The 14,387-nt window shown below is 40.7% G+C and overlaps 1 protein-coding gene across 1 annotated transcript in view; it reads right to left on the bottom strand.

Moving 5' to 3' along the window:
• The window catches only part of LOC126176674 (transient receptor potential-gamma protein-like), a 361,376-nt gene that overhangs the window by 163,283 nt on the left and 183,706 nt on the right, over positions 1–14,387 (bottom strand). Inside the window, 1 exon segment of the mRNA XM_049923834.1 lies at positions 1,337–1,472. Coding sequence (XP_049779791.1) covers positions 1,337–1,472 — 136 coding nt within the window.

Here is a 14,387-nt window from a genome sequence, read left to right on the forward strand (position 1 = left end):
GAACTATAAGCTGTGCGATTATATAATTTCGCAGCCCACTCAGTGGTTTGCGTGGATACTGCCTAATGTGCTACGAATTGTCCCAGTAGTAAAGAAATAACAAATTAAGACATCATGCCTGATCCTGGAGTTTTACCTACAAACAACGAAAATATGGTAAGCGATAGATTTTTTCCTTTCATTTATTTGAAGGAGGCATCAGCGAGAAAAAGTTTTGAAAAGTTTCAGATTATGTGTTAAGTTTTTTCGAAGGCTCTGAATACTCTCATTCTCGTATACTGGATGAATACAATCTGCATAAATTGCGCGCTGTTAGCTACGCCGCCCAACATACATACACAGCTGCTAACTTTAATTCTAGACTTATTGTGTTAAATCTTTAACATAAGATTATGCCTCTTAATAAGTAGATTAAGACAGCATTTTAAATTTTAAAATTTGGTCAATTATTATGTGAAATACTGAAAATCAAAATAGTTGTTGCTCCTGGAAGCTGTTAGGTTGGCAACCTAATAGGGACCAGGTGACCGTTTTGGACGTTTAGTGATACAGATAATGGGTGTGCACGACGCCTGATGGCCAGTGAGCACTGTGTAGGACCACAAGTGTGACGGTGTGCGCGCCTCAGCCAATAATAACAGTGGCCCGAACACACTAAAACGGGCGTCGTTGTCGGTCTACATGTGGCTAGCTGGTGGGACTGTTCAATGTCAGGGTAGGTGGGCGTTCAGAAGCAACAGGCGACCGTGTTGGAGTGCATAGGAGTGTGAAGAAAACCACATATGTCGTCAGTGGTCTGATGAACTGTCTGGGTGCCTTCAAGAAAGGAGGACTGGCAAAGTGTGTGCCAAGAACGCCTTCGCTTCTGCTCTTGGCGTACGGACACAAGTGTAATGCTCACTGCAACAACCTGCGCCACACTGCACGATCTGTCGGAATCTAACAACAGGTGCCATCCTACGTGCAGGCTGCTGCTGGAACCATAACGGAGGTAGCTGCATTGCCACTGGTGAAGTACCCGCAAGAGCTGCGCCACATCTGTAAGGCAGGAACTGCTCACTAATGGCGTCGCGCCTTTGGGAGCAAAGAGTCTCGATGCAGCACGACTCCCGATTGCCATCACCTACTCGTACAATTACAACGGACCCGATTACAGGTGGGGACCGATGACCTCTGTAGTTTGGTCCCATAGGAACTTACCACCAGTTACAGGTGATAAACTTGCCATTGTTTAGGCCAGAAGCGCTGGTGTTATCCATATCGTTATGTTGAGCAGAACAGATGGGAAGAACACACACACACACACACACATATAGGGGAGATATGAGTTACTCACTTGGCGAACCGGCGCCAAACCACGCAGGCGTCGGGATCCTTGGGGTCCATGGAGCCTGGGGGAGGGGATGAGGCTGTTCCATTGGGGCAGCGCTGCTTCTCCATGTCCGCGTAGTACCACAGCAACTGGTTCAGCCCTGTGGCAGACACATCCATTACCAGCTACAATCCACAAACATATCAAGCCATTGGGCAGCGCTGTTTATCCGTGCCTGTGGAGTATCACAGCAGCTGCTTCAGTCTTGTGACAGACAAGTCTGCCACTACCTGCAACCCACAAAAATATGAAGGCGTGGGACAGCACTGCTTCTCGATGTTGACCAGCCGGTTGAGCCCTGCAACAGACAGACCTACAACCTTTTAGCATATCAAGGCATAAGGCAGCTCTGTATGCCCATGCCCACGTCCACATCATCAGTGCCTCGTGGAAATCTTTCCACCAGAGCTTCACAGTCATCCTGGAAACCAGGAAGTAAAATCTTAGATTTAGCCTCAACAGCGTCGACCTAGGCTTCTTCCCTAATGATTCCCAATCTCGAATGTCTTCTTCAGTCGCCAGTCAATCTCAGAAATTGTCACATACAACTCTGATGCTGTTAATAATCTCGAAAAGCGGTTTTTGCCCAACGTACTTGAGGAAATTGAATTTCTGAACTACTGAAATTTTATCCAAAGGAAAGGAGTAAATACATAGAATCCGTTTCTGTTTGGTAGTTGCTGGTTAGTAGGGTACCACTGTAGGTTCGGGCACAGATTAAGATCATACCTCAGTGTCAAGTTAAGACTTCAGGGAACCCTACCCACACATCTAATGCAACTGAACTTTGTATCTTCAGGTCAACACAGGGAACCCTCTGCCCCCATCCACCATGGAAACCCACGTCTTGGGCAATTGTGTGAGGTCTTAGGCAATTGTGTGAGGTTCAGGATGCAACCTAATACTCTGTCACGTCTCTCAGTAAATTGCAGTTGGTTCTGGTACCAGACACAGGTCACACTCCCTGCTCTGATCTTGGGCAACAAGTAGCCGGAAAACCTCTCCTCTCTCCATTTTTCTTTTGTCTCTACATCGATAGCAAAACATTTAAATTGGCGAGTTTTCGCCCCCCCCTCGCCCTCCAATTCCCCTCCAATTCCGCGGTACTAACTAGAGCAGTTGCGTGAGTTTCGTAGTTCAAGGTCTGTATACTGTAGCAGAAGGATCACTAGTTTCCTACCTAAAAGACGGTGGCAAATATAAAAGTTATTTGCGATGTGAGACACATTCTCATTACAGAGTGTGACTGAATTCCTACAAATGAATTACAGTAGGCCATGGCATATACTGCAAAAAAACAGCGATAAATATTAACAAAATTTACGATATAAGACACACTGACTTTACGGTATGTGATTATATTGCTATAAATTAATGTCGTCTTGACATTTTCTGTAAGCCATCCCACCTCTCATTGTAATTTGCTATAATTTAACCGATTTTCTCCTATAACTCACGTTTCCATTGTCAGATATATATAAATATATGACTTTACATGTTTAAAAATTACCACAGCACATGATTATAACAAAATACTCTGATATCTAGCTTTAAACAACGTATGAAACGTATTATTCAACAATAAATACAATCTTGTTTGTACCTTCCGCAAACACACTAACAAATAACCATACCCCTCTATTGCTAAGAATTGATAGAAGTGACACAGATAGATAGAATTATAACTCCCTGACGTGGCATCGAAACAAGCACCTTCCGATAAATAGTCGAGGACAGCTATGTGCACTGCTGTGGCTGGGATCAGTTAATGGTAAGGTATCGGTCTGTTCTGTACAGCAACACAGAAGGACAAGTGCAGACGTGTCCCACACTGCAGTGTGAGTATTGTGTGCGTTTCCGTATCATCCGTTAGCACGCGTTTGTGATGAGAGAGCAGCATGTCGGAGGCATCTTCTGCTCCAGTAACGATTAGAGGCTGCAACTGAACGTGTAGAACAGAGAAAGTATTCGTTTCCGCTACAACACACATGCTCATACCTTTATGTTTATAATATGTTGCATTGCAAATGTAAGAATAATTTTGCAGTTGCTACTGTAGCTAGTGTTTTATTACGTTTTATATGAGAAATCGCAGGAAATTGTAAAACTGAATTTATGCTTATAAGTTGGTCACGTGGTCATGACGTCGCTTCAGGTTATGACTCCTGAAATTAGAACACATACCCACACTGCTGATAAAATCGAATGACGTGACTGGTTGGCTGGTGACGTCACCTCCAACCATATGTCGGAGATCCTGCTACTCTGATACTAGAAAGACAAAACAATATGTGTGCGATCGCACTGTGCTATTCTACTGACAAAAATCCACCAAAATTATACATAAAACTACTCATTCGAGAGGATCTAAAACTCAAATTATTTATCACATGCATGTGCAATTTCGTGATATGATTCCGATTTCTAAGTTTTCTTCTGTGTATCGTTCGTGGTGCGTTATGCAAAACATACAACAGGTTACAAGACGGTAATTGCACTCGTGGAGGTGCTTTAATAGTTCGGGCAACTGGAGTTGTAAGCCTATCACCAGCGACAAAGATACGTGTGCGTGAGATTTTTTTTTATATAGCTGTTAGGAGTCATGTCGAATCATAGTAACCTACCAGATTTGTACTTTTGGAATTATTCGTAAAAAATGAAGAAGAAATAGTACACTGATGGAAAATAACCCAATTATGATTATTTTTAATAACGACACAGATACACAGCTGTCTGGAGCTGAGAACATATGTGTTATCCAGGAGGGGCAGGGACAATAAATAGATCATTTGCAATGGCTGTTGAAGCTCGACCATCTGATGTTACAAAAAAACGGCACAGGTGATACAAGATTGCACGTATTTCCACTTTGTCAGAACCTGTGTTCGAAAAACAAATAGAATACAATAAAGATCACGACAGAACATAGAAGCCCAGGAGTAGATGGTATTCCCCACGAATTTTATTAAACTTTCTGATTAGTCATCAAGAACGAGACGGAAAGAGTGAGCGAGAAACAGAGTTGGGGACACTTACACTCTGAAAAAGATTTGTAATACTCGTTCACAAGGCAAGAAAGAGAATAACGGGTTATAGGCTAATAACGTTGTTATGCGTAGACTCAAAAACCGTATAGCGTGTCGTAGAAGCAAGATTCAGACTTACCCCTCAGACATCTTCATTTCAAAATAGATGTCTAATATACTCATCAAAATCATCATAGATGGAATCTGTTCCTAAAAAGACACGGTCTTCTTCTGATGGCTGCAACACGCACAGACATTGGTGGTACTGAATATCGATTTCGAGAAAGCCTTCGATTAAGTCAGCCATTAGTATCTAACAGGGAGACGGCACGACCGTGGGGTCGGGGATTTGTCCGAAATTTTGTGTGGTGACTGAGGACCCCTAACACCTCACGTGGTTAAAATATTAGGACGCACTACTCGGGAAATCCCGAGAAAAATCGATCCAAAGTTTCTTAGGTGTCATATGAGTATAAAATGTTAGTCCATTGCCGAGCCGCCGTCTGGCCTATATGGTTAGCGATCGGACCCTTACGCCAGAGATCTCGGGTTCGATTCCTCCTCCGGCACTTACTTTTCCTTCTGTTGCTTGCAAAATTGCAGCGCATTGTTACAGGAGAATCGTGAAATTAATTCCCGGGAAGACTGTATAAAAATTCATTGTATAATTCACCATCAGTTATCGTCACCAATTTTCCGAGACCTGATTCAATATGCCTGGTTTGCCTCAAAATTATCAGAAAGTCAAAACATTTTCGTAAATGTTAATGTGGCATATTTTTGTACAGATTTATTGCAAACGCCTTGTGATTGTAAAAAAATCTGCTCTTATATGTTGCGCAAGTTGTCCCAAAAATTATTGCTTTGTTTGTTTTTACGGTAATTACTACTGCGGTTCTTGTTTATAATTATTATATGTATAAAAAGTGAATGTTTTCCAATCGAATTTGTTATTCTGATTAAAAACCCAATGATTCTCCTTATATACTTTACAACGAAAAAAGGAAAACCCACCGCCACGAATTGTGTTGTTGGACAAAAAGAAAATAATTTTTATTCAATAATGTAACTAATTTGTTAAAGATAATGTAGGTTTGAGGTTTGGGAAACTTTCTGAATAATTAGCGGAATAACAAAAGAAAATGAAATAGAAGAAAAAAAAATTGCCAGAGGAGGAATAGAAAAAAATGGTTCAAATGGCTCTGAGCACTATGGGACTCAACTGCTGTGGTCATAAGTCCCCTAGAACTTAGAACTACTCAAACCTAACTAACCTAAGGACAGCACACACCACCCAGCCATCAGGAGGCAGAGAAAATCCCTGACCCCGCCGGGAATCGAACCCGGGAACCCGGGCGTGGGAAGCGAGAACGCTACCGCACGACCACGAGATGCGGGCGAGGAATAGAACCCGAGACCTCTGGCGTAAGGGTCCGAGCCCTAAACATGTAGGCCAGACGGCGGCTCGGCAGTGGACTAACATTTTATACTCATAAGGCACCTAAGAAACTTTGGATCGATTTTTCCCAGGATTTTCCTGGTTGTGCGTCCTAATATTTCAACCACGTGAGGTGTCAGGGGTCCTCTTTCACCACACAAAATTTCGGACAAATCCCCGACCCCACGCTCGTGCCGTCTCCTTGTAAGTAGAGTTCTTCAGAATTTCTTATTTTCACAAACAACAATATGTATAAGAAAGATGTTCAGTAAGTAATGCAACATATTTTTTTCCCGGCCAGTTTCTGTTGAAAATACGTTGTGGGACACGGAGGAATATTCATGCTTGAGCCTCTATAGCAGAAAGCTGTCACTGAGTTTCTTTTGGCAGAAAAGCAGAGCATAGCAGATATTCACAGGTGCCTGTAGAATGTCTACGAAGACCTGGCAGCGATCAGAAGCGTAGTGAGTCCTAGGGGAGGTGGGGAGGTGTCTGTCCGAGGCTGTCATTCCCGCAGTGCTAGAACGTGCGCACACTCTCATTGGAGGCGATCGCCGGATCACAGTCAAAAACCTCGCTGCACAACTTGGTAATGCTGTCGGTAATGCTGATACACTCGTCTACCAGTTAGGGTATTCAAAGTCGCGTGCCCACCAGGTACCTCGCTGCCGAAACAGAAGGCCGTAAAATAAAGAGCGACGAGTTTGGTCCGAGGAAGGAGGCACTCCGTGGAAGCAGTACGAGGACGATGGGAGGGTTACTGGTGCAGCAGGACGGTGGCTCCGATGTCGGTCAGTGGAGAAATATTACGCAGGCGTGCAGGCCCTCCCAGAACGGTTGCGGGGGGTCTTCGGACTGAACGGAAATTATGCTGAAAAATAGAGCTCTGTAGCGAATGAAAGAGGGAAATAATGTGGTGTGTTGGAATCCCGAATAAAACGGCCCTGGTTTCAGAAAAAAATTGTGTTGCATTACATACTGAACGCCTCTAGTAGTCTTCTGACTGGTTTGATGCCGCCCACTAACGTTTTCTTCCCAGAGTAGCACTATCTCCCTGCGTTCTCAGATATTTATTGGATATAGTCCAATCTTTGACGTTTATCCTCTGCGGCTCCTTCAAGTAGCGCGTAGGTTATTTCCTGACGTCTTAAAACATGTCCACCAATCCTGCCCCTCCTTTTTGTCAGTGTTCCATAATCGTGAAGGACCTCTTCATTCCTTATCTCATCGGTCAATCTAATTTTCAACGTTCTTCTGTGGCACCACTTCTCAAATGCTGCTCCCTTCCAATTTTCCAGCTACGCACGATTCACTACCATACAATACTGTGCTCCAAAAACACATTCTGTGTAATATCTTACTCAAATTAAGGCCTGGGTTTGATACCAGTGGACTGCTCTTGCCAGGAATGCCCTCTTTGCCTATCCCTGTCTGTTTGTTATGTTCTCCTTGCTTCATCGGTCACTGATTATTGTGCCCCATGGTAGCATAATTCCTTACCTTCATTTACTTCACTATCACCAATCCTAATGTTAAGTCTCTCGTTGTTCTTATTTTTGCTACTTCTGATAACTTTCGTCTTTCTGCGATTTACTCTCCATCCATATTCTGTACTCATTAGGCTGTTCATTCTGTTCAAGAAATCCTGCTACCTTTCTTTACTTTCACTGGGAAAAACAATGTCATCATTGGTATCCTTTCACCTCGAGTTTCATTCCCAGTCTTGAGCATTTCTTTTATTTCTGTTATTGCTTCCTCAATGTACGTACAGTAGGCACAAAGACTGCATCCATTTTTAATCCAAGCACGTTGTTCTTGGGCTTTGGGTCTTGTTGTTCTCTCTTTATTATTGTCTGTATTGTATTTCACTTATTTTTTCTATGGCGTATCCTATGAGCGTATCTTAATTTTTTATTATTATAAAGCATGACGTCACAACTGCTTTCAAATGGTGTCCAAAGTGCAAATAACTGGACATCTTACAAGAACCATTCCCAACCCGACGTTTCATTAAACAGTGTTGCCATGTGACAGTGTTCTTTATTTCTATAGAGCCATTAATCCTTATAGTCGGCAGGCCTATACGCTGGTGCAAGACATTTCATCGTCCGTGCCTGTTACCATAATACTTTCAGAATCCCAAGAGACAGTGAAAAACTCCGATATAAAACAGGTTTGAGGGGAAGTATCGAGTAGTGGTGGAACCAAATATGAACAATGATAGAACGCAGGTCTTCTGGCTCAGCTGATAAAACACAGCTCTTGTGGTTCAATAGAAGCACACATCCTTTTGCAAAACGTGTCGAAATGGAAGAGTTTCATGTGAAACTAAGGGAAAACGTACATGACCCAAATGACAACAAATCCAAAAGAAAGCGCATGAAGGGTAAGAGGAGCTCTGACAGCGAATAATACAAGGAAACTGAATATCATCCGAAGGAGTGAACACGTCAACGTACTGGTCCTGTTCGAAATGCGGTACGTTGCACATGTAATTCACAGAAAGTAGGTACCACAAATCAAAAAAATACATTGGCTGGTTCATTTGAAACGGTATGTTGTTTCGTGTAGCCAGGGATCACAGAAGGCAGTCTACGTTTACCAGGTTGTGAGACAAAATGTTTAGCCCTCGTCGTGAAAAATCTAACAAAGACTCTGAAACCGACTGAAAGTCGGTAGGATTTACGAAGGACTACGTGAGGTATCAGGGCAGAAACACAGGCTGTAGACGGGTGGCAGTAACTTTATCTCGAGCCTTGTAAACTACAGTGGGTGTTTTCGAGAACTGCTAATGAAAGATGATAAAGACAATAGCCGGAAACATTCAGATTAAACACAATGAATGAAACTGGACAGTACGGACGAATCTATAAGGTCACAGAAATGCTCAGTGGCACACATAACAGTAATAAATCATTTAATTCGGAGAAGTCATCCATATTGCCAACACAGAGATGTGGCAGACAGCGAACAGCAAGTTGCCCAAAAATTACAGTTGTGTGGAGATCGACATAGGCTAAAATCGACGAGTGTTAATTAAATAAATACCTAGAATTTAACGTATGCGGATATCAAAACGTTTCTTGGCTAGCGGTGGTTGAATGTTAATAAGGTTTAACTGTGAAGCAGACGGGAAATTTCGGTTTTGAGTCATTAATATTTTCAAATTAAACATTAAATTGTTTTGATTTCAGCAGTAAGTCCAACTTGACGACATAAAACGTCTTTGAATTCAACTTTACGTTGTCTAATGTTTTTGGAGAGGTATTCTTGAGGTTGCCTTGTCATTCCTTCTGGAGTCGCTTCATCGGAGAATTAGTGAGGTCCATCTTCTAATGACAACATCTGGTGCATGAACACACTCACAGAAAGTCGAATTTCCAATAAACTTTACGTTGGTTCTCTATTTTCAACTCAAAGTTGTACTGAGTTACAAGGGGCACTTTCTTGGCACCACTGTTGTGCAAAAAACTTAACCAGTCACGTATTTTCACAAGAACTTCACCTTTTTCAGTTCCAACCACCAAAGCGGAATTAGCATTCCAATGCAGTCAAGCAAGTCTAACGAAGAGCAGACATAAGTTATTTTAAACTTTTTTTAAATGCTCGAAAGTCGAATCAAAAACAATTTTTTGTAGCTTACTGGCATGAATGACACAGTGATTTTCTTGTTTTTCTTTTGGCAAATTCTCCATGCCAAGTAATCCATCAAGATGACGATTTTATTTATTCAAGATGATATTGTCGGCATGGATAAACATCGTTTCTTCTCCTAAACTGTTATTTTCTAAATGATGATGAAAAGGGCTACCTATAAGATTAGAACCTTTTGTTGTTCTGGGACTCTCAGGAATAAGATATTTTATTTGTTTATTTGTGGTGTTGGACGTAACATCCAAAATACCAACTTCAAAAAGTAATAAAAAGAAGAAGAAAAAAGATAGGATCACTTGGTATGTAGACCTGTTGTGCCATGTCGAAACGGTAACACAAAGAAATTTTCTCGCCATTTGCAAAGTTTTCTCTAGTTTTATTTATGGTATCGTTATAATACATCGACTCCTTAGAAACAATCTGTAGGTGATATCTCTTTTCATCAATCATTTACAGTTTTGTCTCTTCAGAAACGAAAGCCATTTCTGCACCAAATGTTAACTGCTTCCGGCACAAAGCACATAAATCTGTTCTGGGTTGACAACTACGATATAAGAGCAGAATTCACTCCAAATGTCAGAAAATATCTTCGAATGTACAGTTTTTTGCAACACGTCATTTGTAAAAGACAATTTTTAAGTTTCAGATGTTTTCGCTTGAGTCACTAGGAGGTTTTACATGTGTTTGGAATACTGTTCTGCTTTCGTCAGGCAATATAATAGGGGTAATTGTTCAGAAACTTTACCATAAATTCATTGTTTGAAAAAGGTGATACAGTGTTTTTCAGTTTCTCTGTATTTCCGTACACTTCTGCCATGAAGCCTGAGTATTATACACTTTAGTATGACGTTTCACCCTTTTAATTCTGATCTGATGACCAAACATATAGGTGGTTTTCGAGACCATCCTACCTTTTGACATGTAATGGGTTCGTGTACTTTCGCTTTTTGCCTTTTTTTCCTTCGAACTATATGTTAATGTAAATCTGAGGTCAGACAGCGAAGCTGACCTAAAATCAATTGAGCTACTGTATTAACATTGCCATAGTAATGATTGATTTCAGCGCATTCATAACGTATTTGCAAAAAGTCAGTGGCAGGAAATAACTGACTACAATTTTCCTTACATCCACGGCCAGTTTCTAGAAAACACTATAAGGCTGTGATCGCTTTCAGCATTAAACCATTCAACTAAATCAGTACAGGTATTAACTGTGACACGTTACTCCCACCGTCATTCTCAGCAATTTCCTCATGAACATCATGACTTATTGCCATTTCAGCTACAGCAGTGCCAATGTTAACTAGATTGTAGAAGTTATTTACTGAAAGATCATCCACATTTGGAATGTATTTTAGCAAACAAGTTTCTGAAAGGTTAACTGATCCTTCTTGTTCAGGTAGGTCTCCATCTTCGCTTGATTCGTCACTGCTTAGACATCTTTCCGAAAAATAATCTGCACATACATTGTAACCTTTATCACTGTTAATACTGTAATTATCGATACTATCTCATTTAATATAACTAAAACTTTATCTTTACTCATTTATCTCACACATCAGTCAATCACAGGTAGACATGTAAAATTTTGCGGTCACTTTCAATTTTAACTGTATTGCTGCGCTGATGGATATGCAGTTGTCTGAATTGTTACCAATATTCTTTTACAAAAGCTAGATACACTACGGTAAACGTTTAAAATAAATAACCACTCATAGTAGCTAACTCTTGAAAAGAAATGAGCAGAGCTAGAGTTTGAATATCAGCAATATTAGTGACTTGTAAACTTACGAAGGAAAAGGAACGTGTAGTTGGAGCAGACACTATCGTACCACGTACCTTTCTTCCATTGAGAGAAACCAGTAACAGTTGCCTCAGTTGATGCTAGGATTCAGGAGAGACTATTTTTCAAAATGATGCGCATTAGTCAAGAGTTTTAATGAAAAGGTACCTCTTGTCGGCCCGTGTTTTTTCTCCATAAGCGACAAGATGTACCTTTTTCTAGGCTCGACTTTCTCTACTTTAACGACGCATTTGAGTGTTTCATGTATTAGAAATTGATTTATTTTCGATTGTAGCTTGTGGAGGACAAAGTAAAGTTGATCTCAAAAGAAGCAACTGCACCATACGTCCTCAATTATTTGCTGGATGTGTTCCAATCTGTGTCTTCCTCTAGCCTGTTTACCCTCTACAGCACCCTCTGGTACCATGGAAATTATCTGCTGACGCCTTAACAGATGGCCTATCGCTCTGACCCTTCTTCTTTGCAGTGGCTTCCTTATGTTTCTTTCCTCGCTGAATCTGCGGAGAACCTTATCCATCCACACAATTTTCAACATTCTTCTGCAGCACCACATCTCAGAGATCGCGATTTTCTCCTGTTCTGGTTTTCCCAGTCCATGCCTCACTACCATACAATGGTGTGCTCAAAACGCACATTCCCAGATATTTCTCCCTCAAGTTAAGACCTATGTTTGACACTAGCAGACTTCTCTTTGCCAGGAATGCCTTTTTCGCCAGTGCTAGTCTACCTTTCATGTCCTCCTTGCTCCTTCGGTCACAGGTATTTTGCTGTCTATGTAGTAGAATTCCTTAACTTCGTCTACTTCGTGATCACCAACTGTAATGTTAAGTTCCTCGCTGTTCTCATTTCTGCTTCTTCTCATTACCTTGGTCTTTCTTCGATTTACTATCAGTCCTTATTCTGTACTCGTTAGACCGTTGATTCCATTCAACACATCCTGCAATTCTTCTTACCTTCACTGATGATAGCAATGTCATCAGTGAATCTTATCACTGATATTCTTTCAGCCTGAATTTTAATCCCACTCTTGAACCTTTCTTTTATTCTCCTCATTATTTCTTCGAAGTATAGATTGAACAGTAGGGGCTACAGACCATATACCGTCTCACACCCCCTCTGCATTTAAAAGTGGAATTACCTCTGAACTCTCAATATTACCGCGCTTGCTGTTAATTTCACTGAAGGTTGTTTTGACTTTTCTATCTGAATCCGTCCTTCCGACAATCATTTCTTTTCCGATTTCTTCACATTTTTCATGCAGCCGTTTTGTCTTAGCTTCCTTGCACTTCCTATTTATTACATTCCTAATTGACTTGTATTTCTGAATTTCTGAATTTCCCTGAACATCTTCCTTCTGTCGACGATCAGCTGAAGTATTTCATCTGTTATCTGTGGTTTCTTCGCAGTTGCCTTCCTTGTACGTGCGGTTTTCTTTTCAATTTCTGCGACTGTCCTCTCTAGAGATGTCCATTTATCTTCAACTGTATTGCCTACGGAACTACTCATTATTGCAGTATCTATAACCTACGAAATCTTCAGGCGCATCTCCTCATTCCTTAGTACTTCCGTATAGCAGTTCTTTGCCCATTGATTCTTCCTGACTAATCTCTGAAACTTCAGCCTACTCTTCATCATTAATAAATTGTTATCTCAGTCTATATCTGCTCGTGGGTACGCCTTACAGTCCAACATCTGATCTTGTCCATTGTAAATGGGATATCTAGCATCCCATACATTGGGAATATATCACAGAAGGTAGCAAATATTCACAAAAATCACAAAGTTGGGTTTAATACATCAAATAAGCCACAACAAAAACTAATACATAATATAGAGTGTAATCATGATCCTTACTCAGACTCTGGATGCCCTGTGTTCTGTCTAGGGCAAACAGACCGAAATTTCAACATCACGCACACAAAGGTCATTAAGGCCTACGCACACAACAGACACACATCCACAATACTGGATGCCCATTTGGAAAAGTAGAGGAAAATGTCAAATTACTCCATCGGCTAAATAAAAGGCATGAAATGGACTTGTTAGAAGAATTGGAGATATACACAAAGTAGAGAAAACACGAAGACAAAGTGATAAACGAATAACTAGAAAGTGAATCGGCGAATTTCTTTAGATACTTTGACAATAACTCAAAAAAAGTAGTAACACACAGAAATAAACACCACTGTAAAAAAGATGTAAGCAAATCCATATTGTTAAGATAAATACCTTCTGTAGAAAAGCATCTCTGTGGAGGACCTGTAACATTATATCTGTCAACTACATCGAAAACCATCTTTGTGACTGTTTGTTTATCTTCCAAATTTCGCCACTAATTACATATAAAAATCGATAACAAACTAAAAAGTTGCGCGTTTTTTGTATATTACAGTAAAGTCAACAAACCCAGCAGAATCTCACACATCGAAAATATTACGAAATAATGGCATACCGGTAATACAAAGAAATACACACTTGAAAATGGAAATCATTTTCCGGAACATAAATAAAAGAAAATCGTGAGTGGTAGCAGAAAGTTATTGATAAACAAACCTAAATCTAATATCTGATTTTGGATCTCTGCCTGCCCATGATTCCATATCTCCCGGCCATTTCCATGTGAACCTCCCTCTTTTGTGATTCTTGAACAGAGTATTAGCTATTACTAACTGATATTTGTTGCAGAACTCAATTAGTCTTTCTCCTCTCTCTCGTTTCTACTACCAAGCCCGTACTATCTGTAAGCCTTTCGCCTACTTCCTCCCCTATAGCCACATTCCAATCCTCCATGACTATTACATTTTCATTTCCCTTTACACACTGAATTATTCGTACAGTATTATTTATCTGTTCGTCGTCTTCTTGCGATGTCGGCGTGTATACATGAACTATTGTTGTCGGTGTTAGTCTCCTGTCGATTCTGATTTGATGAGAACGACCCTATCACTGGATTGCACACAGTGTCCTACCTTCGTGTTCACAATGTATCCTACTCCCGTTATACTATTTTCTGCTGCTGTTGATATAACGCTATACTCGTTTGACCAAAAATCCTTGTCTTCCTTCTATTTCACTTCACTGACCCTCACTATA

Source organism: Schistocerca cancellata, chromosome 3, assembly GCF_023864275.1.
Source record: "Schistocerca cancellata isolate TAMUIC-IGC-003103 chromosome 3, iqSchCanc2.1, whole genome shotgun sequence".
Taxonomy (NCBI): domain Eukaryota; kingdom Metazoa; phylum Arthropoda; class Insecta; order Orthoptera; family Acrididae; genus Schistocerca; species Schistocerca cancellata.